Genomic DNA, 13,070 nt, shown 5'->3' on the forward strand with positions numbered 1-13,070 from the left:
TTTCATGGAAGGGGTGCTGGTCACTGGTGGCCAGCTGAGCCGTGAGGTGGAGGGGCCCAAGGGGCAGGCACTGCCACTCAGAAAGCAGATGTGACTCGTGATTGCAGGAAGAGGCTAAAGGAAACAGTGTTATGTGTTCTATCTATGCCCTGGTGGTCCCGGAGGGCTGAAGGCCATGACGGCTCCTTTACCAGGCTGTTAATCATTTAGCCTAACATAAGGGTCAGAGCTTCAAACTGGAAGCCAGAGAACTGCAATGAAGTTCTAGCTCCTCTGCCTACTGGTCTTGTGGCTTGGACATCTGTAACTCAGTGTCCACATCTCAAAATTGTTACGAGGCCCAAATGAATGACACAGACAGAAGTGCTTTGTAAATGGTAGAACTTCGAGTGAACATGATTTCTATTTGTATATTAGTGGCGGCTCTGAGCTTAACTACAGCTCCTACTATAGAAAGAAAGCACTGAAATAATGTAATCATATATTAAGTTTCTTTCTCTTGGTTTTTTTAGATTATCTGGTGGATCTCAGGGCCTCCTATTTTCATTACCATTGCTACTTTTCTTCCCGATTTCCTTAATCTCTTCTCTCTTCATCCTAAACACTGCTGCCAAGTGCCCTTCTATCTAAAACACACATGCAATCGTGTCACTCTTTTTATTGAAAGGACAAGGCCATTCAAAGTGTTCTTATTTCCTAGTGATCCAAGTCCTTACCGTGGCAGTGACATCACTAGTGTCATATACTCTGTGCTGTAAGCCCATTGACCTACCTGCCATTCCTCAAATATGCCCAGAGCTGTGTTGCTTCCATTGCTTTTATTGCATTGTTGCCCCCTTCACCGTGGTCCAAAAAACGACTGGAGTGGCCACATCTCACCTTCACCAGTGGTAATTCTTCCTCTCCTGGGAGGCCCAAGTCCAGTCATCTGCACCGCGAAGCCTTGGCCCAGCTTCCCAGTGTCACCTCATCCCTCCCTCCCCTGTGATTCCACAGCACCTTGAATTGTGTCTCTTTCATGGATCATTCCATCTTGTATCCGAGTTACTGATGACTGTGAGTGTGTTCCACTGGCTCAAAACCTAGAATATGCCTCGCTCATCTCGTGATCCTTCCAGGCCTCCATAGTGTTTTGCACCCAGTGGACACTCACCCAGTCTCTGTGTCATAGAGTTGGGTGCCGTGGTTGTCTTTCCAGACCAATCAAGCACACTATTCGATGAGCTTACCACTCAGCACAGGGAGTCAACTGAAGGGGCTTGGTTCTATAAACTGACGTTGTAGAAGGGCATTTACCTGTCTTCCATCAGATTACTGTAGATATGAAAGGATATAAGACAAAAAGGGGAAAATCCTAAAACGATAGAAATTTAGGTCAGGCTCAATAGCTTACACCTATAATCCCAGCACTTTGGGAGGCAGAGGCAGGAGGATCACTTGAGCCCAGGAGTTTGAGACCAGCCTGGGCAGCATAGGAGCCTCCATCTCTACAAAATAAAAAAATTAGCCAGGCGTGGTGGCACACACCTGTAGTCCCAGCTGCTTCAGAAGCTGAGCCAGGGGCATCACTTGTGCCTGGGAGGTCAAGGCTGCAATAAGCCATGATCATGCCATTGCACTCTAGCCTGTGTGATAGAGTGAGATCCTGCCTCAAAAAAGGGTGGGGGTGGGTAGAAATTTATCATTATTGAAATGCGGCATTCATTCAAGTAGTAAAACATTTTTCTCTAGAAAAGAGGCTTTTCAGATAGAGCCATATAGCCCTAAGGAATTAGAAGTGTGAGCGTGTGTGTGCGCATGCGCACGTGTGTGTGTGTGTTTTATGCTATAGTGTTCTATCTGTTCATCAATTTACACTTCCTTTAAAATATTTTAGGATCCAGCTCAGTCTTCTGGTTTTCATCCTTCAGGGTCTGTGGTTGCAGTCGGAACACTCACTGGGAGGTAAGTCCATGCCAGCAGGACTTGTGCTTGCAAAGCTTATGGAAAAGAGGCCTGTTGCTTCTATTTCCCCAGGAACAGGCCCTGTTCAGCTCTTGGCTGCGTGCTCGCAGCTTCTAATGACTTACCAAGAATTAAGTTAAAAGAAACTTGAAACAATGGCCCATTACATTTTGAGCCTTGGGGAAATCTGAGGAAAGCTGTAGACCCTCTCTCCTGGAAAAGGACCCTCTACCTCCACTAGACACACACACACTTTTCTTGTTTGTTTTTTGAGACAGGTCTTACCCTGTCACCCAGACTGGAGTGCAGTGGCACAATCACAGCTTACTGCAGCCTCCAGGGCTCAAGTGATCCTCCCACCTCGGCCTCCCAAGTAGCTGGGACTACAGATGTGCACTGCCATGCTTAACTAATGTTTTGTCTTTTATAGAGATGCAAGTCTCAACTGTGTTGCCCAAGCTGGTCTTGAACTCTAGCTCAAATAGTCCTCCCACCTCAGTCTCCCAAAGTGCTGAGATCACAGGCATGAGCCACCACACCCAGCCACACACACATTTTGCCTACAGTGTCAGAGGATTTGTGGAGCTTCTCAAGCCCTGATCTTTAGTCTGTGGGAGGAGGCTTGACTTTGGAATGAAGCAAGAAAACATTTCAAAGTGCTGAGTGTTTAAAAATGCTTTTTCTACTCCTGGGCACAGTGGCTCACACCTGTAATCCCAACCCTTTGAGAGGCCTAGGCAGGAAGATCCTGTGAGGCTAAGAGTTCGAGACCAGCCTGGGCAACATAGCGAGACCCTATCTCTAGAAAACATTTAAAATTGAGCTGGGTAGGCCGGGCGCAGTGGCTCAAGCCTGTAATCCCAGCACTTTGGGAGGCCGAGACGGGCGGATCACAAGGTCAAGAGATCGAGACCATCCTGGCTAACACAGTGAAGCCCCATCTCTACTAAAAAATACAAAAAACTAGCCGGGCGCGGTGGTGGGCGCCTATAGTCCCAGCTATTCGGGAGGCTGAGGCAGGAGAATGGCATGAACCCGAAAGGCGGAGCTTGCAGTGAGCTGAGATCCGGCCACTGCACTCCAGCCTGGGTGACAGAGCAAGACTCTGTCTCAAAAAATAAATAAATAAATAAATAAAATAAAATAAAATAAAATAAAATAAAATTGAGCTGGGTGTGGTGATCCACACCTGTATTAGCTACTCAGGAGGCTAAGGCAGGAGGATCTCTTAAGATCAGGAGTTTGAGGCTGCATTGCACTATGATTGCACCATTGTACCCTCACCTAGGCCACAGAGCGAGACCTCATCTCTTAAAAAAAAATTAAAAATAGAAAATAAATGCTTTTTCTAGCTTCCCTTTCAAAATTTTAGGAACCGCCCAGACCCTGAGCCTCATATTCCAATTGAGTTAATACCTATTCACCTGGCACCTCCTACATGCGGGATGGTGGATCTGCGTTTGCAGCTCAGCTTTGCCACTCAGCAGCAGTGTCTATGAGCCAGTTACATAAGCTCTCCAAATTTGTTTCTTTTTCTGTAAATGGTGATATTCCCTGCCTGGCCGTGTTGCACTGAGGATCGAAGGAGACAGCGTGCAGAGCACCTGTCGGGGCTGCCTGTTAGGCACTGCGGGGGTTATTATTATCATTGTTTTCCGGGTTTTGATTGAACCTTTATGCTGGTCGTCGTACTGCATACATTTACTGTGGTTTCAGTCAGATATTTTTCCTTCCACCCTTCCTCTCTAAAAAGTGTAGCGCTTAGATTCTGTTGTTATGACTGCACAGCCTGTATGGGTAAAGAAAGGGTAGCCCTTTGTAGGTCATAGGCAACAATATCTTAAGTATTGGGCTCCACATATCCAACAGAATTGTTCATGAAAACATTTGTGTATCCTCACACACAGACACACACACACACACACACACACACCACCTCCCATTTGACTCCCTTTGAGAAAGCTGAAGCTTCTAAGTCATCAGGCTCCCACCTTCTGATGACTGGCCTCCCAGTAGGCTGACAGATGCCGGCATACCTACTGTGCGTGTAGGACACGGTGACAGTGCTCAGAATCACAGTGTCCCGTGGTGGAGGAGATGGGTCGGGTCACCTAATCCAGCCCCTCATCTATTATGCCTCTTGCCATTCAGGTCCTAGGTTGGGCTTAGCTCCCGATGCTGTTGATTTAACAGGCCACTTCAAAACCATGTTCTAATCAGCCCCAGTCTCTATTAAGGTTAAATAGCACATTAAAGGTAAATGGTTGTTGAAGATGCAAGAAATCGGCCCTGAGAAGCAAAATCCACATTTCTGGGGGGCAGGACCTCTGATAATGCATGGCTAGGGGGCTCCTGTGGAAGACAAGGGACACTCACTCTGCAGTGGACATGCTGATGGGATGTCCTCACGCAGCTTAGAAACTGCAGCAGCAGGGAGCCCGCATTCCATTTATCCGTAAAACACCACGGGCTCACCACCACCCCTGAGAATATAACAGGCAGGAGAGTTCAGTCATTCTGATGTTAACACACGTTTAATGGGTACTGTGTGCTTATCAGAGGATACAAAGCACTTCCACGTCCATTATCATTCGACTTTCATATTGAGCCTGCAAGGTAGACCTGGGCTCTTCTCCCCATCTCACCACTGAGGAAATGGCCCAGCAAGGTGAAATTATAAGACCAGTCCTCCACTCCGATTTCTCCCATTTGCTCTGTGCTTTCCTTCGCCCTGTTGGTTGCAGGCTAGCATCCCCATAAGGCCTGTACTCTCAGCCTGCTCTGTCTGCAGCACCACTGGGAACACCACCACCCCGGAGCTGTCCCAGCCCCGTCCTCCTGCATGGTCCTGCTTCGCCCTGGAAACCTGGGTGAGCTCTTGCAGGTGGCCCTTCGCTGCTTCCTCTCACCATATGCCCTGGTCCTAGGTATTGGCATCTTCCCTGCCCAGAGCTTTCTCTCCATGTGTAAATGACAAAGCACAAACACAGAGAAACCATATCATAGTGTTGATAACGGCATAGTTTTGAATGCTAGCCAATATACTGTTCCTTTCTTAGAAAATGCTTTTATAGGAAATTTTCTTTGAATAAAAGCTGGGAACAAGCTTTCTTATTAAGCAAATTTTGAGTATTTATTAAGCTTTTATAATTAATAATTTTTATTCATCCCACTATTGTAATAATCTTCATTTTCTCACTAAACAACTTACTGTGCTTTTTCTCATGTTGACAACAGGTGGTTTGTGTTTGACACAGAAACAAAAGACTTGGTCACCGTTCACACAGATGGAAATGAACAGCTCTCTGTAATGCGATACTCACCAGGTTAGACTCCAAACCATTCACTACTACATTTTTTTAATCAACTTTTATTTTAAGTTCTGGAGTCCACGTGCAGGATGTGCTGGTTTGTTACATAGGCAAACGTGTGCCATGGTGGTTTAATGCACAGATCAACCCATCACCCGGCTGGGCACAGTAGCACACGCCTGTAATCCCAGCACTTTGGGAGGCCGAGGCGGGTGGATGACAAGGTTAGAAGATCAAGACCATCCTGGCTAACACGGTGAAACCCCATCTCTACTAAAAATACGAAAAAATTAGTTGGGCTTGGTGGTGGGCGCCTGTAGTCCCAGCTACTTGGGAGGCTGAGGCAGGAGAGTGGCCTGAACCTGGGAGGCGCAGCTTGCAGTGAGCCAAGATCACACCACTGCACTCCAGCCTGGGTGACAGAGCAAGACTCTGTCTCAAAAAAAAAAAAAACAAAAAAAAAAACAAAAAAACCCATCACCCATGTATTAAGCCCAGCACCCGTTAGCTGTTGTTCCTCATGCTCTCCCTCCCCCTCACCACCCTCCAGCAGGCCCCAGTGTGTGTTGTTCCCCACCCAGTGTGCCCATGTGTTCTCATCATTCAGCTCCCACTTACAAATGAGCACATGCGGTGTTTGGTTTTGTGTCCCTGAATTAGTTTGCTGAGGATAACAGCTTCCAGCTCCATCCATATCCCCATAAAAGACATGGTCTTTTTCGTTTTTATGGCTGCATAGTATTCCGTGGTGTATATATACCGCATTTTCTTCGTCCAGTCTACCATTGATGGACATTTGGGTTGATTCCAGGTCTTTGCTATTGTATCCACTACTTTAAAATCCCAACAGAATTGAGATTCTCTGTCCGTGTCTTTAAAGAAAAAATTTCACAAGCCTCCTCAGAGTAAATTTTAAATTAGACATGCACATAATTGTGGCATTTAGGGTTCTTTTCCCTCCTTTGGGTCACTATGCTTGTGTTATGGAAAATTTCAAACATAGACACATTTAAACAGAATAGAATAATGAACCCCATGTATTCATCTGCCAGCTTCAGCGATGATCAGCTCGCAGCCAGTTTCCTCTGTCTGTAGCCCCACCCACCGCCCGCCTCCCATATTCTGAAGCAGTTCCCAGACATCTCATCATTTCATCTGTTAATAATTGTATATATCCCAAAAAGATAAGGACTCTCTTTAACAGCTTTATTGAGGAATAATTTACATACAATAATGAGCCATTATAAATGTACAACTCATCGATTCTTTATACGCTTGTGGAGCTATGCAACAACCATCATTGCAGTCCAGTTTTTGAACCTTTTCATCACCCAAAAAGTTTCCTCCATGCCCGTTAGCAGTTCACCTCCACCCTCACTCCTGGTCCGAGGAAACTACTGATCTGTTTTCTGTTTCCAAAAATTGCTTTTTCTGGACATGTCGTATAAATGGATTCCTACAATATGTAGTTGGTTGCATCTGACTTCTTTCACATAGAATCATGTTTTTGAGATTAATCCATGTTACTATGCACATATCAGTAGTATATTCCTTCTAATTGCTGGCTAGTTTTCCGTTTTATGGATATATACTACATCTTGTTTATCCATGCATCAGTTAATGATGGATTTTTTTTTTTTTTTTGAGACAGAGCCTCACTGCAACCTCTGCCTCCCAGGTTCAAGCGATTCTTCTGCCTCAGCCTGCCGAGTAGCTGGGATTACAGGTGCATGCCACCACACCTGGCTAATTTTTGTATTTTTAGTAGAGAGGGGTTTCGCCTTATTGGCCAGGCTGGTCTCAAACTCCTGATCTCAGGTGATCCACCCACCTCAGCCTCCCAAAGTGCCAGGATTATAGGCATGAGCCACTGCACCCTGGCCTTATGGATTTAGATTGTTTCTGGTTTTTTATTATTATGAATAATGTTATGAACATTCATGTATATGCCTTTTTGTGTTTGTTTTCATTTCTTGGGTAAATTCTTAGGAGTGGAATTGACGAATTGTATGGTAAACTTATGTTTAACATTTTATGAAACTGCCAGACTGCCTGTCCTGTTTTACATTCTCACCAGCCGTGTGCTAGGGTTCTAGTGTCATCACATCCTCCCAATATTTGTTGTTGTCTTTTTGATTATAGTCATTCTAAAGAGGGTATAATGGCATCTCATTGTGGTTTTAATTGGTGTTTCCCTAATGACTACTGATATTGAGCATTTTTTAATGTGCATATTAGTCATTCCAATACTTTCTTCGGTGAAACATCTGTTCAGATATTTTGCCAATTTCTAATTGGGCTGTTTGTCTTACTGTTGAGTGGTAAGTTTTCTTTATGTATTCCATATATACAGTTTTTATCAGATAGATGATTTGCAAATATTTTTTCTGAATGTATGGCTTATCTTTTCTTTCTTTCTTTTTTTTTTTTTTTTTGAAACAGCGTCTCGCTCTTGTCACCCAGGCTGGAGTGCACTGGCACGATCATGGCTCACTGCAGCCTCGACCTCAGGTCCAAGCAGTCCTCACCTCAGCCTCCCAAGTAGCTGGGAACACAGGCACACACCACCACACCTGGCTAATTTTTGTATTTTTGTTAGAGACAGGGTTTCACCATGTTGCCCAGGCTGGTCTTAAACTCCTGGGCCCAAGTGATCCACCTGCCTCGGCCTCTCAAAACTGCTGGGATGGCCGGGCGCGGTGGCTCAAGCCTGTAATCCCAGCACTTTGGGAGGCCGAGACGGGCGGATCACGAGGTCAGGAGATCGAGACCATCCTGGCTAACACGGTGAAACCCCGTCTCTACTAAAAAGTACAAAAAACTAGCCGGGCGAGGTGGCGGCGCCTGTAGTCCCAGCTACTCGGGAGGCTGAGGCAGGAGAATGGCGGGAACCCGGGAGGCGGAGCTTGCAGTGAGCTGAGATCCGGCCACTGCACTCCAGCCCGGGTGACAGAGCGAGACTCCGTCTCAAAAAAAAAAAAAAAAAAAAAAAAACAAAAAAAAAAAAAAACTGCTGGGATTATAGACGTGAGCCACCATGCCCAGCCTTTATTTTCTTAACAGGGTGTTTTAAAGCACAAAAGCTTTTAATTCTGATGAAGTTCAGTTTATCAATTTTTCCTTTTGTGGATCATGCCTTTGGGGTTATATCCAATATCACGAATATTTCCTCGTATGCTTTCTTTTAGAAGAGTTGTTTTAGCCCTTACATTCGAGTCTGTGATCCATTTGAGTTAATTACACAAGAGTTACAAGAGTGCACAAGACTTGTGTCTTGTGGATGGTGAGAGGGAAGAGCCTGTTTGCTCTGCATAGAGATATCTAGTTGTCCCAGCACTTTTTGTTGAAAACACAGTCTTTCCCTGTTGAATTATCAATGACACTTTTGTCAAAAATCAATTGATCACAAATGTAAAGGTTTATTTCCAGATACTCAGTTCTGTCCCCTTCACCTACGTTTATCCTTGTGCCAGTAACCCACAGCCTTGATTACTATGACCTTAGAGGAAATTTTCAAATTGAGTAATGTCATTGCTGCAAATTTGTTGTTTTTTTCAGAAACAACAAATTGGTTTTTGTTGGCCATTTTAGGTTCCTACTATATGGAAAATTGTATATAAACTTTAGGATCAGCTTGCCTTTTTTCATTATTTTATTTTTTGAAATTTTTTTGTAGACACAGGGTCTTACTTTGTGGCCCAGGCTGGTCTCAAACTCCTGGCCTCCAGAGATCCTCTCACCTCGGCCTCCCAAAGTGTTGGGATTACAGGTGTGAGGCACCACACTAGGCCAACTTGTCAATTTCTAACTTTGAAAAGCCTGTTAGGATTGTAAGAGGGATTATGTTTAATTTACAGATCAATATGGGGGAAATTGCCACCTCGACAATAGTGACTCTTCTAATCATGAGCAAAGAATGTCTCTCCATTTATTTAGGTCTTTACTTTTTCTCAGCAATGCTTTATAGTTGTTGGTGTACAAGTCTTGCACTTCCTTTGTTAAATTTATTCCAAAGTAAGTTTGTTTTTTTTTTTCTGCCATTGTGAATGGAATTGTTTTCTGAATTTTATTTTCAGTTGGTTGGCTGAATGTAAAAAAAGGATTGAATTTTGCACATAGATCTTATCTCCTATGACCTTTCTAAACTTCTTTGATTAGTTTTAGTATAATAGTCCCTCCCAATTCACAGGGGCTACCTTCCAAGACCCCCCACAGGTACCTGAAACTATGGATAACACCAAACGCTATATGTGCTGTTTCTTCCTATACATACATGCCTACGGCAAAGTTAGATGTATAAATCAGGTACAGTAAGAGATTAACGACAATAATAGTAAAGTAGAACAATATAACAATATATTGTAACAAGAGTTATGTGAATACTGTATTATACGTAATATTTGCAGACCACAACTGACCACAGGTTGCTGAAACCACAGAAAGTTTCAGTCTTACTATATTATATTAATATCACTATATTTTATTAATTTTCTTCTGTTTTTCTGAGGAGACAAAGCATCCAGTCTTTCATCCTGAGGGATGAAGATGCCCTTTATCATAGTGAGAAAGTTCCCTTCTATTTCTAATTTGTTTGGAGGTTTTAGCATGAATGGGATTGGAGTTTATCAGATGCTTTTTCTGCATCCGTTGGGATTATTATGTGGGTTTCATCCTTCATCTTATTTTATTAATATCACTACATTTATTAATTTTCAGATGTTAAACCAACTTCACATTCCTGTGATAAATTCCACTTAATTGTGGTATATAATCCCTTTTACATATGTTTGCTAGTGTTCTATTAAGGATTTTTGCCTCCGTGTTTCTAAGAGATATTGGTGTATAGTTTTCTTTCCTTGTGGCATCTTTGTCTGTCTCAGTTATGAGAGTGCTACCAGCCTTCCTGAGTAAATTAGGAAGTGTTCTCTCGTCTGTTTTCTGAAAGAGTTTGTGAAAAGGTGGTTTTATATTAAATATTTGACAGAATGTATGTGAATTTGGTGAAACCATCTGGGCTTTTCTTTGTGGGAAGGTTTTTAATTACTAATTCAATTTCTTCTTACAAGTCTATTCAGATTTCTCTCTCCTTCTTCTTCTTTTTTTTTTTTTTTTTTCCATTCTGTCACCTAGGCTGGGGTACACTAGCACGAACACAGCTCACTGCAGCCCTGACCTCTTGGGCTTAAGTGATTCTGCCACCTCAGCCTCCCAAGAAGCTGGGACTGCAGGCATGCACCACCACACCCAGCTAATTTTTTTAGAGACAGGGTATTCCCATGTCTCTAAACTGAAACTCCTGGGCTCAAGCAGTCTTCCTGCCTCAGCCTCCCAAAGTGGGATTACAGGCAGGAGCCACCAAATTTCTCTTTTCAACTCTATTTTTGCTTCATGTAGTTTGAATGAATGATTGGGCCGAGGTTATGCACAAATAACTTAAGCCAGTAAGGCTCCGTCCTCTGCCAGTGGCTCTGTGGGCAGGTAGAAGGGCATGTTCAAAGTTCAGGCCGTTTCCATGTGGGCCTGGCTTTTACTTTCCACTTGCCCTTTTACATCTCCTCTATGCACATGTGCAGACTCAGATTGGCCGGAAGGGTGTCTGAATAGCCAAGATCCTTTCCTGCCTCCACTGTGCATGCACCAGCCTCCCTATCCGCCAGGAATACACTCACCCATACAATCACCGTAACCTCAGGTGAGCAGAGACCTTGGCCCTCCCCACCCAACTGCCCTAGAGATGGTCATTTCCATCCCAGTGCTACTATTTCCCCGGGCTCCATATGGAGTAAGCCCCTTTACAACAGCCACGTGGTCCTCAGAACCTGCTCTTCCCTGCCAGGACCCCTGTGCTGGCCCAGCTGCTGCAAAGGAGTGAGGGCAGCCCGGGGAAAAACACAATTGATTCACCCTGTTTTTACCTGAAGTTGAGAAGGTTTTCAAACATAAACACTTCTCAGGTTTTCATGTCTTTGTTCAATTTACAGAGTATGGAAATTGTTGTTTTTGTCAGTTCTATAGAATTTCATAATTGCTTTATGGGGAGAGGATTGGCCAACCTTCCCATTTGGCCACAGCTAGAAGAATTGCCCTCTTATTTTTTGTGTTCTTTGGGGTTTTTTTTTTTTTTTTTTTTCTTTTTTTTGAGATGGAGACTTGCACTGTTGCTCAGGCTGGAATGCAGTGGCACAATGTCAGCCCACTGCAACCTCTGCCTCCCAGGTTCAAGCAATTCTCCTGCCTCAGCCTCCCAAGTAGCTGGGACTACACGCTTTCGCCACCACACCCGGCTAATTTTTGTATTTTTAGTAGAGATAGGGTTTTGCCAGGTTGGCCAGGCTGGTCTCAAATTCCTGGCCTCAAGTGATCTGGCTACCTCAGCCTCCCAAAGTGCTGCAATTACAGGCATCAGCCACCGCCCCCAGCAGCTCTTTTTTTTTTTTTTTAATGGCTTTTTTGTTGTTAGAGATCAGTTCTCACTATGTTGCAGGCTGGAGTGCAGTGGGTACCCACAGATGTGATCATAGTACCCTACAGCCTCAGTCCCTTGAATAGCTGGGACTACAGGCATGTGCCACTGCACCCAGCTCTGCCATTTTTTTTTTTTTAGACAGAGTCTCACTCTGTCACCCAGGCTGGAGTGCAATGGCGTGATCTCGGCTCACTGCATCCTCCACCCCCAAGCTCAAGCAATCCTCCCACCTCAGCCTCCCGAGTAGGTGGGACTACAGGCATGCACCACCACACCTGGCTAATTTTTTTGTATTTTTAGTAGAGATGAGGTTTTGCCATGTTTCCCAGGCTGGTCTCGAACTCCTGAGCTCAAGCAATCCACCCCCATCTTTGGCCTTCCGAAGTGCTGGGATTACAGGCGTGAGCCACAGCACCAGACCTGCCCTCTTATTTTTAATATAACTACAATATCATTGTCTCCTCCCCAACCCAAATTAGCATTGATGTCTTAATGTCATCAGATGACCAGTTGCATGTTCAAATTTTCAATTTACTTTTTTTTAACAATTTGTTTAAACCAGGAAGCAAAAAAAGGCCCACACAATGATAGTTGGTTGATATGACTTATTAGTTTCTGTTAATCCATAGGTGTTCTCTCTCTCCCTCTATTACAATTAATTTGTTGATGAAACTGGCTCATTTGTCCTGTAGCATTTTCCACAATGGATTTTGCTGATTGCATCTTTGTGGTGGTGTTTCATGTGTTTCTCTGTCCCCTGTATTTCTTGTAAAGTGATTTCTGGATATCGAGGCTTGGTCATATTCAAGCTCTATGTGTATTGCTGTATTTTTCCTTTAGGAGGCACATAATGGCTTTTTCTCACTTTTTGTGACATTAGCAGCTGTTGATACCCAGTGCCAAGAACCATAAAGGTTGCCAACTATTGATTTCCATTGTTAGCTTTTCTTCTTCATTTATTAGATATAGTACTTCTATGAAGAGAAACTTTCCTTCATCTACTATTTTGGTACCCAGCTGTAGAGTTCATACAGGAAAGGCAGGATTAATGCTTGATTTCATTCACTTTATTTTCCAGTTTCTGAGATAATGCATTTTCTTTCTGCTCCTCTAACAGTCACCAATCAGTGGTGGTGGTGGTGGTGGTGGTGGTGGTGGTGGTGGTGGTGGTAGTGGTGGTGGTGGTGGTGGTGGTGCTATTGGTAGTGGTGATGGTAATGGTAGTATTAGTGGTGGTGGTGGTGGTGGTGGTGGTAGTGGTGGTGGTGGTGGTGGTATTGGTGGAGGTGGAGGTGGTGGTGGTGCTGGCGGTGGTACTGGCGGCAGCGGTGGTAGTGGCGGCAGCAGTG

At 44.2% G+C, this 13,070-nt stretch overlaps 1 protein-coding gene across 4 annotated transcripts in view; it reads left to right on the top strand.

Moving 5' to 3' along the window:
• The window catches only part of EML1 (echinoderm microtubule associated protein like 1), a 174,635-nt gene that overhangs the window by 147,848 nt on the left and 13,717 nt on the right, over positions 1–13,070 (top strand). For all 4 annotated transcript variants that reach the window (XM_025392377.1, XM_025392376.1, XM_025392375.1 and 1 more), the window contains 2 exons: positions 1,877–1,944; positions 5,182–5,270. In XM_025392377.1, coding sequence (XP_025248162.1) covers positions 1,877–1,944; positions 5,182–5,270 — 157 coding nt within the window. The remainder of the gene's footprint in view (positions 1–1,876; positions 1,945–5,181; positions 5,271–13,070) is intronic.

This window comes from Theropithecus gelada, chromosome 7b, assembly GCF_003255815.1.
Source record: "Theropithecus gelada isolate Dixy chromosome 7b, Tgel_1.0, whole genome shotgun sequence".
NCBI classification, from domain to species: Eukaryota; Metazoa; Chordata; class Mammalia; order Primates; family Cercopithecidae; genus Theropithecus; species Theropithecus gelada.